Source organism: Gossypium raimondii, chromosome 13 (assembly GCF_025698545.1).
Source record: "Gossypium raimondii isolate GPD5lz chromosome 13, ASM2569854v1, whole genome shotgun sequence".
In the NCBI taxonomy this organism is placed as follows: Eukaryota; Viridiplantae; Streptophyta; class Magnoliopsida; order Malvales; family Malvaceae; genus Gossypium; species Gossypium raimondii.
The window spans coordinates 56,091,525-56,106,577 of NC_068577.1; the positions used below are offsets into that span (position 1 = coordinate 56,091,525).

The 15,053-nt window shown below is 34.7% G+C and overlaps 1 protein-coding gene across 2 annotated transcripts; it reads right to left on the reverse strand.

Moving 5' to 3' along the window:
* Positions 1–1,138: 1,138 nt before the first annotated feature.
* Positions 1,139–11,355, reverse strand: LOC105781763 (probable 2-oxoglutarate-dependent dioxygenase AOP1). 2 transcript variants are annotated; one of them, XM_052626879.1, is made up of 3 exons: positions 10,880–11,355; positions 10,422–10,743; positions 1,139–1,629 (listed from the first exon to the last, which is right to left on the reverse strand). In XM_052626879.1, the coding sequence occupies exons 1-3, from the start codon at positions 11,254–11,256 to the stop codon at positions 1,357–1,359; spliced, it is 972 nt and encodes a 323-aa protein (XP_052482839.1). In that variant the 5' UTR covers positions 11,257–11,355; the 3' UTR covers positions 1,139–1,356. The 2 variants fall into 2 exon arrangements, with proteins under 2 accessions (XP_052482839.1, XP_012461735.1); XM_012606281.2 differs by lacking the exon at positions 1,139–1,629 and adding an exon at positions 9,605–10,094 and having other exon boundaries at positions 10,880–11,335.
* Between the last annotated feature and the right edge of the window lie 3,698 nt (positions 11,356–15,053).

The following is a 15,053-nucleotide window of genomic DNA, read 5'->3' on the forward strand; positions in this document are numbered from 1 at the left end:
TAAATATTAAAATGGCTAGAAAAATCAATAGATGCAAATAAAGTAAATAAAGGAGTGATTACGATGTTTATCAAATTACCTACATCCTTGAGCACCAACACCGAAAGATAATTTCTCTATCACAAAAAAATATTTACACACTAATGAAAACTTTAATTAAAAGGTTTCCCAAAATATACTTAAATAGACCAATGAGGGAAGACAAAATTGTTGGGATGATTTTCTAAGTGAAAGCTTAAAGCCTTTTATATAGTGGTGGATAGGCAGCATTGTTAATGCCCTTCTTCATGTAGGAAAAATGAGCCAATACCAACAAATACGACTCCTTTTACTGATGAAAAGTGCTTCTTGTGGAAGGTTATAAATGTACCAAGTTTGTTGTTCTAGATGGATCATTGATGCTACGAGGAATAATTGAAAGTTTTATTTCCTCACTTATTCAGATTGGCGATAAATAAAGTGGCAGGAGTTCTGGAGTATGCTGTTGACTCCACATTCGATCATAATAACTGGGACGTATTCTTCTCTATGCAACTAAGGGAGCGGGAAAAGAGATGCTTGGGGAATTGAAAAGTATGGTTGGCAACCATAACTTATTCCAAAGCATTCTATTATTGCTTGGATGACTATTCTTGCGAGACTTGCTACAGAAGGGGAACTTATTCTAAAAGGTCTTGATGTGGATGGGCAACGTAAGCTTTGTGATAGTGGTTTGGAGACGAGGGCTCATTCTTTCTTCGATTGCCAATTTTCTCAACAGATTTGGGAAGCTGCTGTTAGACATTGTAAAATTGATAAAAGGGCTTTGGCTTGGTGGCACCAACATGAGCTTCAGTGGGCATATACTAGACTTAAAAAGGGTCCAAAAACTTGTTTGGAATGTTGTAATTTACTTTGTATAGGAAGAGAGGAATAGAAGAGAACTCAGAAATTAACAAAGGAGTTACTGAACATTGTCTAAGAGACCGTTTTTGCTAGACTTAGGGGGAAGATAATTGATAGGATTGATACTGTTAACTTGCAACAGTGTATCGGTCAGGGATTGATTGATTAATGGCTTGGTGGGTATAGTTTGATATGTACAAGAGATTGGTGTGTATAATTTTCAAATAATAATCCATCATAATTAGTGTCGGAATACAAAAGAAAAAGGAAGTTCCATTACTTATTCATGACATAAAGTACATAAAAAATCACTCGACACAATAGATTTAGTAGCCTTTGGCATGATGCAATTATACAATTATAAAAAACTAAAACATAGCAATGGATTTTGAGCATAGGACTCAAATTGATTATTTCTAAAATTAAATTTAAGCCAAAACCGGTATTTTACTTGTCAATATGGGCATGGTTTCAATCAGAAATTGGTGGTGGGAGAGAAGCAAAGGCTTGGAGCTGCTCGCCAGAGTCAATGTGTTTTGCTGGATTGGAAAAGGCAAAAAGGAAGAAGTCCATGAAATCAAAATCCTTGTAAAGTTGAGGATGTTGCTCATCTATAAGTTCTTTGGGTGCTTTAATTATGGTACCCTCAACTGGAATGGCAAAAGTTGCTATAGAAAATCGATCTTTGTCTCCGCTCATCATCACTCTGTGATTCACCGCTTTTAATCTCTCATTACTCCATGCCTTCAATTTTTGAAATTAAAATTGATAATCATTTTATGATAATTATTCACATTCAACATCACTAATCTAATATCTCTTAATATTTTATTATGAGTAAGATAAATTCAAAAATTTGACCCTTAAATTTCATGTTCTATATATTTATATAGATGATGCATGCATTTTAAGTTTTGCGTAATTTAAAATTGAACATTAATCACATATATACCTTGAGAGGATCTCCAACAACAAAGCAAAAGGAAGAAGGAGATAAAGACAACTTGATCCATTGGCCGTTGACCTCAATTTCTGGCCCTGAATCTTGATCATCACAAATGATTGTGCTGATAGGTTTGTCAGTATGAGCAAAGAGTCTTCTTTCATAATCTCCTGGTGGAGGAGCCATGTATTTCATAAATCACACCAGTGATTTGTAGTTTATCATCACAGACTCTCATTTCTTCCCTAATCCATAACTATCAATTATCATTAACCAGATTAACTTGTTCAACTCCTCTATTTGTGTCGCCATGGTATGTATAGTATTACTGAGACAAAAGATCAAAAGAAAATGTGAAAAACAGGAATTTGCTCTACTCGAAACAAAAATGAATTCGAAATGATTAGAACAACTAGCATAAAAGAACCAAAACATGAAAAAGATATAAGAATTTATTATTACCAAAAGCGTGGGTGACCATCAGGCCACATAAGTTGAGCAAAACTTTTAACAGAGTCATAGTTGGAGGCATCTCCAAGTCTGAAGCCTTCATACAACAAAGAAACTTGATTGCATGGTCCAACCCAGCCATGGTAAGGCAAGGGACTAACGTTCTTTTGTTTCCTCTCCACTGGGACCTCAATCAGTTCTTTCATCAACTCGAAAGTCTCTTCTCGGACTTTTGCTGAAATCTTTTCGTACACCACCTCAAAACAGCCAAAAGTCTCGCAAGCCTCTCGAACCCTTTTGCACAAGCGGCGCCACCCATTAGTTCCTCGCTTCAAATCCGATGGACGGAACTCAATGACTGGGAACTCAACGGGTGGCCACTCTAACATCATTAAAAAAATTAAGTTTTTAGTCAACATTTTCATTAAAGAAAAACAATTTAACTTTTTTTGAAAGATAAATGACTAAATTTATCTTAAGTAAAATTGATAAAAATATAATCTTTAAAGGTTAAATTTATTATTATATAAAAAAAATTGTTGCAAATTAAGAAGGATGAACATCATCACAAGTTGGCATATTGCTTTATTAGACGTAACAGTAGGTTCATAAGTCGCTAGAAAAAGTCAATGTTGGGGAAGGAAAAGGTCGCTTGAAAGGGTGGGGCTATATACCAATTTTTAGGCTTCCACCACCTTCCTTTCTTGTATGTGAGTATGGTGGTGGAACCCATTCACATAAAACAATGCAAGTCCATGTCCATGGAGTCGGCCATGGAGCTGTCTTGATAGCTAGCTAGTCCCCTCTTTAATAAGGATAGCAATGGAGTTGTGGGGGAATGGATATTATCTTATTTACTTTATATCCTTTTAGATATACAAGTTTTCGATATCACGTCTTACTCTTTAATAAAATATTTTTATTTTGTAATTATTATTAAAATAACTAATATATAAAATATTTAAAAATAGAAGACTTTTAAATTATAATTAAGTAATTGTATAATATTGGAAAAAGTATATTTGTATAATCTTTAAAAGATGAATATATCACATATTTATATTTTTTATTAATTTTAGGTACTAATAAAAGAATATTATATCATTAGTATTTAAAATTATATATTTTAAAATCCTCCAAATATAATTTATTCTGGAACAATTTATTGACCATATATGTAAGATTCTCTTCCATTTGAATGATTAAAATATCAGTGTAATTTATGGCTAATTGTTAGCTCTCAAATTTGAACGTCAATGCATGCATATAATAACATTAATAATTTGAAAAAATGATAAAATTAATCACGTGAAGAAATAATAATTATTAGCATGATGTATAAGCATTGGGAAAATAAATTAGGCAAATAGGTTTTGATAAATAGAAAATACATACTTATATCCTTTTACATATAGAAATATGTATATATTTATGATAAGAATGAATAAATGTCAAGGTAAAATCTATGGACTTATAAATAATATTGTCTTCCTTTTTCTTCCAACTCAAAGTATCAATGGATACTATTTAGCCCTCAGATTTGAACGAAAATGCTTGCATATAACACTATCATTCGTGTTCTGCTTTGGCGACTGTATGTTCTGCGAACCCTGTATTCGCCTCTGGTTTTGTAGATGGTTTGGAAAACCAACATGGCATAAACAAGTAGACAAAGTTAGGTAGAAGACAATGTGCTGACATCATTAGTATGAAATTAGTGTTGACATCATTTTTTGGATGAAAACGAGGTCAACTCAGATTTGAAAATGAAAACAAAAAACGGGAGTAAACACCAATCCTTTTTAATGAGGTGTGATTGGATGACCTCGAAAAGTGGTTGTTTTTAATAAACGGTTTGATTTTATTAAAACAATGAGTTTGGTCCACGGAATTCACAAAAACGGGTTCGGGAATCGGTTACGTACTAGGAAGGATTAGCTCCCTCATAATGCCCAAAATTGGTACCTAGTTGATTAGTTAACGTCTTAATGTCGAAAATTAAAAACCTTGAAGAATTTTAAAAATACGATCCTTGTATTAAAATGCTAAAACTTTTTTTTGGGAAAAGAAGCATATTTCACGTTTAATCGAGAAAGAGAATCATATCCAGTAAATTAGGACACAATGTCTCGAATTCCCGATACGTAAAAAAAAATGCTTATTTAAAAGATATTTTAGCTATCTCGGATTTTAAAAAAAGAAGATCACGACCAGTAAGTTAGGACGCGATTTTATTTAATACCGAGATCATTTAAAACTTTGGTTTGAAAAGATTCGTGCATTTAGATTTACCGTGAAAATCGAAACCCAGTAAGTTAGGGTGCGATCTTCTCGAATCTAAACATGAAATGCCATTTTTTAAAACAAATTTTGTTATATCGAGTAAAATAAAACACGAAGTCGTAATGAAAAGAATGCGAAAATAAATTATATCGTTGATATACATAGCAAACCTAATAAATACGATAGTATAAAGATAATACAAGCAACAATGGCATTAATAAGATAAAAAACAAATCCATAATGTACAAGACAAATATGCAAACAAATAATATTAAAACATTCTAAAAGAATAAAAAACTAATAATAATAAAATAATAATAACAATAAAACGTAAATAAATAAAATGAGTTAAGAAATGAATAAAATGATAAAAATGTAAAAAGGAAATCTAAATATGTATATATATATATATATATATGAGTTTTAAAATTTATATGCTTATATATACGTTGTAAAAATGTGTACGCATATATATATATATATAATAAAAAATTGAAATTAACAAAACATAAACAATAATAATAGCAAAAATAGTATTAATGATAATAATAATAGTAATAGTAATAATAATAATAAGGTATTAATTAATTAAACAATAAAATTGCTAAAAAAGGGACTAAATCGAAATAAAAACAAAAAATACAGGGCGAATTCAAAATAAAAGAACGAAAAGGACTAAAGTGCAACACGAGCCGAAAGAGGGGGGGCCAAAATCTTAAAATTCCCAAGCATTCAAAACGCTGCGCTGCTATAGACTATAATGAAACAGAAATAAAATTTTGTGGCCAAATTAGATTAAAAGAAAATAATGAAAAATGGCCAAATTGCAATGCGCTGCAAAGTCGGAGGGACTGCGCGCGCAAATATCCCATTTAAAGAAAACACGCGGATCCTCCCCCTAGGTCGGGTCACCGCGCGAGTCAGGGCCAAAACGGCGTCGTTTTGACTCCTGACCCTAAATGGTAAAACGGCGCCGTTTGGTTTGGGTATTTAAACCCATTTTTTTTCAGAAAAACATTTCATACTCCTCTTTAAAAAATTTTATCGAAAATCCCCTCTTTTTTTCTCAAGAGATCCGGCCTTTGGGTCATCTCAGCGCCACCTTTGCGCCACCACGGGCGGTGGCCGGCCTCGCGCAAAAGGGCACTAGTCCCCTTTTTGAGACCCAATCAAAGGCAAGGTTCGCTTAGTCGGAAAGCCAAGAGGAAGGGCCCCCTAGCTCGACCTTTCAGGGCCGATTTCCTCGATGGACAGACTCCGACGGCGGCGCAACCAAAAGGCGAAACGGTAAGTCCTCTTCCCTCCCCCTTTTTTTATTCCCGTGTAGGAAAATTAAGAAGATAAAATAGAATGCAAAAAGAATAAAAATAAAATAAATAAAAAAGAAGTCTAAAGTAAAATGATGAAGACCATCACCTTGAAACTTAGTTTTTATCTTATTTCTTTCTGCTAATCTCTGTTTTTTTGTTACAAAATCGCTAGAAGAAGAAACAAAGTTACATTTTTGTTGGCTTTTATAGCCGATTTTCTACTGCTTGTGTCCTTTGCTTCTTTGTTTTCTTCTTTGTAGGTGATGGCGCAAGTGGGGTGGCCGACGTGACCGTGGGCAGGCGCGGATGGGACGTCCGGTGGCTTGGGTCAGGTGGGTTTGGAATTGGGCCATTCGGGTTTGGGCTGGTGGGTAAGGTTTAGTTTGGGTTGGGGGCTAATTGAATTATTTTTGGGTTCTTGGGCCCGGGTTAAAAATTGGGATTGTACAGCTGCCCCTCTTTGCTCGTTGTCATGTAACGATAACAGAGCAAAGACTAAGAAAGACCAATTTTTGCCCGATCTCGCCTAGTCTTGACCTCTCTTGACGCTTCTATTCAAGTAGCTTTATTTCAGTCCACTGTGTCTTGTCACGTCGATCCACTCCACTACACTTTAGAAAGATACGACTTGTAGCTTCAAACCACTTTGCTGCAACTTCAGGGGGATGAGATTCATGGTTTTAGTCTACTCCACTGTAACATCAAGGAGATAAGACTTGTTGCTTCAACTTGTTTTACTGCATCTTTAAGAAAATAAAGTCTGATGCGATCTGCTCTATTGCAACTTCAGAGAGATAAGATCTGTGGTTTATAACTTTAATCTGATCTACTGCAACTTCAGAGAGATTAGATTTGCTATCTTCAATCTGTTCACCAAGGAAGTAAGATTCGCCGTTGTGGCTTCAATCTTTTTGACTGCAATGTTGGGGAAGTGGGATTCGCCATCGTGGCTTCAATCTGTTCCACTGTACCGCTAGGGAAATGAGATTGCAATGTCAGGGAAGGGAGATTCGTCGTTGTAGCTTCAATCTATTCCACTGCATCGCCTGGGAAAGTAAGATTCGCCGTTGTAGCCTCAATCTTTTAATTGCAATGTCGAGGAAGCGAGATTCGCTGTTGTAGCTTCAATCTGTTCCACTGCACTACCAGGGAAAGTAAGATTCGCCGTTGTGGCCTCAATCTTATAATTGCAATGTCGGGGAAGCGAGATTAGCCGTTGTAGCTTCAATTTGTTCCACTGCACTACCAGGGAAAGTAAGATTCACCGTTGTGGCCTCAATCTTATAATTGCAATGTCAGCGAAGCGAGATTCGCCGTTGTAGCTTCAATCTGTTCCACTGCACTACCAGGGAAAGTAAGATTCACCGTTGTGGCCTCAATCTTATAATTGCAATGTCGGGGAAGCGAGATTCGCCATTGTAGCTTCAATCTGTTCCATTGCATCGCCAGGGAAGTAAGATTCGCCGTTGTGGCTTCAATCTTTTTAATTGCAAACTATGGTGTCTTCGATCTGCTTCACCGTCAGTACAAGAAGACAAGATCTGCTATTTTCAGTCTGCTCCGCCGTCAGTACAGGGAGGCAAGACTGGTGTCTTCAATCTGCTTCACTGTCAGTACAGGAAGGCAAGATCTGCTATCTTTATTGATCTGTTCTCTGGGGAACATGACCTGTATATTCTATTTTATGAACCTATTTGTGCCTAGTGATTAGGATGACCAGAATCAATCAAATGCTCCTAACTAGACGTGTATGAATGATATTTGTATGAATGCAGAAATGTCATGAGAATGATCCCTCAATGTTTGAGTTGTTGTTGCTCATTGTTCAATAAGGCTTTATTGCCAACTCGTCGGAATGTTATCTTGTCTGGTTGGTAATGCCCATCTCTTACTTGGTCGGATTGCCCCCACTGTAATCTTCAAAGTTCAATCAATTGTGATTCTCAAATTTGAACCCACCGTAATTTTGGGATTCAAAACCCTCTTCCTCCTACTGTAATTTAAGAGTATAAGATCTGGCTCCTTCCAAATCCTCTCCTATTACAATTCAAGGGTACATGATCTGAATTTCCTTGGTCACCTACACCATTTCCAGGGTGTTACCAAAAGTTTATGCACAATTGCAAATTTTCTCTTCCGAGAAACCTCTTCTTATCATTTGGTGATCATTGCTTGTTTGTTCATTGAAGCTTTGTCACCAATATGACATCATGTCATTTTGTTCAATGCATGCTTGGACAACAAAATTTGAAAGGATAGTCCTGACTTAGACTTTCCCTTTTAGACATTTCAAACTTTAAAAATAGTGTGCTCTAAACAATAGTCCTGTTTCAGTTTCCTACATTATTTAGAAATTTCTAGAGTAATATGCAAAATTCCTCTTGCTTGAACATTCAGTCCATTAATCGTTACTTCAGATGTTTGAAAAAAATTATCACAATGGGCAAACAAAATGTTATTTAGAACAAATCTAGAAATGAAGTTGTTCTTTTGTCGGCCAAAAATTAAAAGTTTTATTAAAACCCCAAAACGGAGAGTAAACCAAAAGTTATACAAACGCAACACCCTTACGCCTCAACAACACTGCTGCGCAGCGAAAGATGAAACACCCAAATGTGCAATAAAGATGCACAAAAACACCCAAGACAAGCATCCTTACAAGCACCAAAAAACAACAGGCAAAAAGTCCATAAAACACCAAAAGGCAACTGCAAAGTAAAACCATTTCAAGCACGAATGCAAAAGAATGTTGAATGAAAAGCTGCCTGAAACCACCTAATTGAGCAAATTTCAAATAGCAAATAGTATAACAGGATGTCCCTATATGCAAAGTCCATAACTCTCAAAAACCATCAAACAGTAAGCTTCATTGCCCATTTATATCTCCAGCCTTTCGCAGAATCCACTACCACCATGAGTTAAAACATTGACCTCCTCTCCTTTCCGACTTTAGCTAATGAATCTGTCATGCCATTCTTTTCAGGAATCACATTTTGAAAAACACTGAACCAATCCCTGTCACCATCCTAACAATGTCTGAAAAGATGCCCCCAAGCTTCCATGGTTTATCCGATTTGTTTTTACACCAACAAATTGATGTTTGAATCTGATTCTACAATCAGTCCGTTAGCATAAATCTTTTCGATTGGATGAAAAGAGTAAGGGCAAGATTTATTGCTGCAATTTCCTCAACAAATTAAATGGAAGCGAAGATCTGAGAAGACCATAGAACATAGCGAGCATCGCTCCTTTATCATCTCTTAATACTCCACCAGAACCTGTCATTCCTGGGCACTCTATAGTCGCGCCATCTGCATTGAATTTAAGGAAATCAGGAGAAGGAGGTTCCCACTCCATCGTCAAACGGTTATCAATCCTCCTCGTCAAAACTACACTATCCTTAGGACTGCCCCACCAAGAAGATTCAGTAAGCATAAGTTCTCCTTGATGGATTTGATCCAAAACATCGACCGCACTTTAGTAAGAAAGAAAACCTCATCACAAGACCATGTTTTGTTATCAAACACTGATTCATTCTCAGTTGTTGTTAAGCAATTCGTTCAAAGTTATAATGAGCCAACGGAAGGATTGATCGGGTAATTTTCAGTTTTTCATTTATTAATTATAGAGTTATTCAGTAATGGAGATAATACTAAATGTACCATGAAATTAATTGTTTGTAAGCCAAGTCAAGTTGGATCCAAACAAGTCTTCCAGCATTAATCCATCATAATTATTTTTACAACACAAAAAACAAAGGAAGTTCCATTACTTATTCATGACATACATAAAAAATCACTCGACATGATAAATTTAATAGTCTTTGGCATAATACAATTATAATTAACTAAAACATAGTAATGGATTTTGAATATAGGACACAAATTTATTATTTCTAAAATTAATTTTAAGCCAAAATCGGGCTTTTACTTGTCAATATGGGCATGATTTCAATGAGAAATCGGTGGTGAGAGAGAAGCATAGGCTTGGAGCTGCTCGCCGGAGTCAATGTGCTTTGCTGGGTCAGAGAAGGCAAACAGGAAGAAGTCCATGAAATCAAAATCCTTGTAAAGCTGAGGATGCTTCTCATCTATAAGCTCTTCGGGTGCCTTGATTATGGTGCCCTCAACTGGAATGGCAAAGGCTGCTAGAGAAAATCGATCTTTATCTCCACTCATCATTACTCTGTGATTAACTGCTTTTAATCTTCCATTACTCCATGCCTGTAATTTTTAAAATCAACATTTAATAAATATTTTATGATAATTATTCACATTCAATATCACTGATCTAATATTTCTCAACATATTTTATTACTAGAAAGATAAACTCAAAATTTTGAACCAAATTCTCGTGTCAACATTAATAAATATTTTATGGTAATTGTGCAAAATTTTGACCATTAAATTTTATATTTTATTTTTGAAATTTCTCCCAGCTTTGGTTATTTTTTGTATTTGTGGACTGGTTGTAGTCTGGCTTGGTTGTTGACTTGCCTAAATTTCTAATAAAATTTTATTTGTTTGCTGAGAAAAAAAACATATACATACCTTGAGAGGATCTCCAACAACAAAACAAAAGGAAGAAGGAGATAAAGACAACTTGATCCATTGACCATCATTGACCTCAATTTCAAGCCCTGAAACATGATCATCACAAATGATTGTGCTAACAGGTTTATCAGTATGAGCAAAGAGTCCTCTCTCGTACTCCCCAGGTGGAGGGGCCATGTATTTCATAAACCGCACTAGCGTTTTGTAGTTTATCATCACTGACTCCCATTTTTCTCCTAATCCATAGCTATCAATTAACATTAACCATATTAACTTGTTCAACTCCTCTATTTGAGTCGCCATGGTATGTACAGTGTTGCTGTGACAAAAAATCAAACAAAAATGTCAATAACTCGAATTCACTTAACACGAATAAAATATGATTAGAACTCAAAATGACTAGAACAAGTAACTTAAAATAACCTAAAAATTAAAAGGTAAAAAAATATTGTTACCAGAAGCGTGGGTGACCATCAGGCCACATAAGTTGAGCAAAACTTTTAACAGAGTCATAGTTGGAGGCATCTCCAAGTCCGAAGCCTTCATACAACAAAGAAACCTGATTGCATGGTCCAACCCATCCATGGTAAGGCATGGGACTAGCGTTCTTCTGTTTCCTCTCCAATGGGACCTCAACCAGTTCTTTCATCAACCCAAATGTCTCTTCTCGAACTTTTGTTGATATCTTTTCGTACACCACCTCGAAACAGCCAAAAGTCTCGCAAGCCTCTCGAACCCTCTTGCACAAACAGCGCCATCCATCGGTCCCTCGCTCCAAATCTGATGAACGGAACTGAATGACTGGAAACTCAATCTCAGCATTGACACCCATGTTCTAAACTTCTTTTTTAAATGCTCTAAGGAAATGTTTTCTTAAATTAAATGAGCTTGTAAATTAACTTGGTTTCTCTTTACGTTGGGATTTAGGTCTTTTTATAGCATTTTCTCAAAGGTAGCGAGGCGAGGAGAAACAACCTAGGAAACATCTCTATTGATTTCCCCGTGCTTTAATTTGATCATCCATTGGTGTGCACTGGTCAAAGGAAAACTTTTACGCTATTTAATATAAAATTAAGGATTGAATTCAAATTTCATCAAACTGAAAAAACTCAGTTTTATATAATGTATCAAATCAAACAAGTTAATTATTTTGGGTAGACGAAATGTAAACGTGGACTGTTTAGCTCTTTGATTTGTTAGTGAAACGAAGTATTTTTTTTCCTTTTAAAAAAGAAAACATGACGATTCAAGTCTACTAATTCAACACATATATAGTAATATACTAATTTCATGTAATAAATATTAGACTTCTTTTCACGTGAATACATCATTGACCAGAATACCCATTTGGGCTACTAATAAATGGTATATTTTGGCCGCAAAAAAGGAAAAGAAAAATAACATTATCCAAGCAAAACGAGAGGGATGCCTTAGTTAAAACACAATTAATAGGGTGTGTAATACATTTATTAAAAGAAATTTGATTTGACGCAATTGTAACACGCATTTACTTATGTTGCAATTCCAACATATTTTCTTATATTCCATCAATTTACGTTTACTTATTACATATAAAGAATAGTTAAAATTATTCTTTTCTAGTAAACCATATTGACCTATAAATAAGATTCTCTTCCTTTTCCTCTCATTTGAATGATTCAAATATAACTGTCAGCTATGGCTACTTAATTAGTAGTTAGCCCTCAAATTTGAATGCATGCATATATCAAATATCATTCCTGTTCTGCTTTGGCCACTGTACATTTTACTTTCCTGTTTTGGATAATTGTGAACTGTTATGGTGGCTGTATTGCTGCAGGCGGTCAGGGATTTTGCTTTGCGTTTGTAATGGCTGCTAAATAAATATCTGTAATTGTTTTCTGTCGTTCATGTCTGATTTTATGTCTTATTTAGTGGCGTGTACTGTGATGTTGGATTGACTCTTGTTGGTGTTGAGGATGCCTGCTTTGTTTGGCCCCTATTGACTTTTGTTTTTCTTCGTTTTATTCGCCTATTTATCTTTCAAAAGAATATTTAAAAAGATTAAGTATTATATTCATCTACTACGGAGAGCTAAAATAAAGTTTTAAAAATTTGAGGGGTTAAATGTAAAAAATTGCTTTAAAAGGACTTAGAATTTAATATTTTATAACTGAAAAGGACTAAAAATAGTATTATACCAATTAGCTAAGGGGACCAAGGCCGCCACTTGCCTCCTCTAGCTACGTCCCTATGTCATGTGTCACAGGCCATGATTCAGAGCTCGTGACCAAAGCACAAAAAACATCTCATGGAGGTTTATATATTAAATGGGACTCATGTGACCCAATTAAACTGGCCCGATTCGAAGAACAAGTGACGAAGCCCATCTACTTGAAGTCTTTATGGCCTAGGAATTTATGGTAAATTAGGGTTACCTTGGTAAATAGGGAAAGTAATCTTAGAAGATTTGTAATCTGGTAAGATTTGATTTTGTAATTGTTGACACCATTTTTTTGTAAAACGGGGTCGACTTGGATTTTGAAAAAGAAAATGAATATGGGAGTCGCCACCAATCCTTTTTGATAATGTGTGATCGGATCACCTTAAAAAGTGATTGTTTTTAATAAACAATTTAATTTTATTAAAACAACAATTTTGGTCCACGAAATTAAAAAAACGGGTTCGGGAGTCGGTTACGTACGAGGAAGGATTAGCACCCTCGTAACGCCAAAATTGGTACCTAGTTGATTAGTTGATGTCTTAATGTCAAATATTGAAAACTTTGAAGAATTTTGAAAATATGATCCTAAAAACTTTCGAACAATATGGGTTGGAATTTAAGATTCTCTTGTTCTGAAAGAATATCACATCCAGTACATTAGGATACGATACTTTAATCTCTCGAAACCAAGATCACCATATGGTTTCCAAAACCCATACTTTGAAACTTTAAGAGGGTATTTGGCTATTTTGGCTAAACGAGGAATCGAAACAAGCACATTTTCTCGAATTTCCAAGCGCAAAATATTGCCTTACTTAGAAATTTTCTTTTTGAATTATGGTGTTAATATGCATAATGGAATAATTAACATGATAATGTGAATAAAAATAATATGAGAAAAAACGAAAAAAAAATCAAATCAATCATGTATATACAATAACAAATGAATAAAAAACTAAGACATTAAAAATGTGGAATATAAATAAATAAATAAATGAACATCAATGGAAACAATAATAACAATAAAGAAAATAGATGTTTGTATATATATATACATATGTAAGAATTATAAAATATATAAAAATACATACATACATGTATGTATATATATATATAACAAAGTTTGAATTAGAAGATATAAATGAGTAAATAATAATAATAATAATAATAATAATAATAATAATTATTATTATAATTTGAAAATCTGAAAAGCTAGAAGTAAATAATGAATAATAAAATGATACAATAAGATAAATATGCATACATATATATAACTAAAAATAAACAAATAGAATATAAAATAAAAGAGTAATGCAAAACTAATTTATATAATAATAATATAATAATGAATAAATAAATAAATAAAAGGAAAATAAAACTAATAATAAATAATATCACATTTATTGATAATAAAACAAACGAAATAACAAAAGGATTAAATTAAACTTTAAAACAAAATTCGGGGTTTAAATCTATAAATAAATAAAAATAATGGCCCGAGACTAAAAAGGGCGTGCTGGAAGGACGAGGGACCGATTGGGCAATATCCCCAGCCCTAATGCACATCGTTTCAGCACGGACTAAGATGGAATACATAGAAAATTAAATGGCCAAATTTAAAAAACAAAAAAGGACGAGATTGTACAACAGTGCGAAAGCGGAAGGATCAGGCAGGAAAATAACCCTTCAGGTACGAAAACACGCGGACCTTCATCAGGTCGGGTCGGTTTTGGGTTGGCCTCCCCAAAATGACGCCGTTTTGGCGCCTGGGGAGGCCAAGTGAAACAACGTCGTTTCACTAGGCTATTTAAGCCAAAAAACCTTCAAAAATTTCATTTTTTTCTTTCTAAAAAAAAACTCATCAAGCCCTCTCAACGCCCCTTCCTTCTCCAAGCACCGGCCCAAAATCTGGCGAAGGGACCGCCGCATCGGTCACCGGCTACTGGCGACGGCGCCGCCGTACGCTGTGGTCGAAAAAGGGGAAAACTTCAGATCTGGCCCTTTTTAACCTTTTAAGCCCGAATCCGCGTTTAAAAACCCCAAAATAGTAACCAAAAAGCCCCAAAAACCCAAGAAACCTGTCGATTTCCGGCCACTTATCCTCGGAGGTGATTGCCTCGGTTGTCCCGGCGGTGTTAGAAGCCGAACACAGGTGAGTCCCCTCCTTTTTCTTTTTATTTCCGTTTATAAGAAAACTAAAAATGAAAATAAAAAATAAATAACGAAACGAAGCCAGAAAATCAAATAAATATCAACCTTTAATTCTTTTGATTGATTTTTCTTTTTTCTCTTGTATTTTTCGTGTAAAAAACTTACATAGTTATTTTCGTGGCTTTTATAGCCACGATTACATTGCTATCACTATTCTTTTGCTTTCGTTTCTGCTATTATCTTTGTTACTCTTCTGTTTTTGTTTTCCTTTTTAC

What these genes read in the sequence shown, in the direction of transcription:
- LOC105781763 (XM_052626879.1), bottom strand. Translation starts at nt 11,256, where the DNA reads ATGGGTGTCAATGCTGAGATTGAGTTTCCAGTCATTCAGTTCCGTTCA. An exon ending in GATGGTCACCCACGCTTCTG is followed by an intron (nt 10,744 to 10,879) that starts GTAACAATATTT and finishes TTTTTGTCACAG; the next exon opens with CAACACTGTACATACCATGG. An exon ending in TTGTTGGAGATCCTCTCAAG is followed by an intron (nt 1,630 to 10,421) that starts GTATGTATATGT and finishes CAAAAATTGAAG; the next exon opens with GCATGGAGTAATGAGAGATT.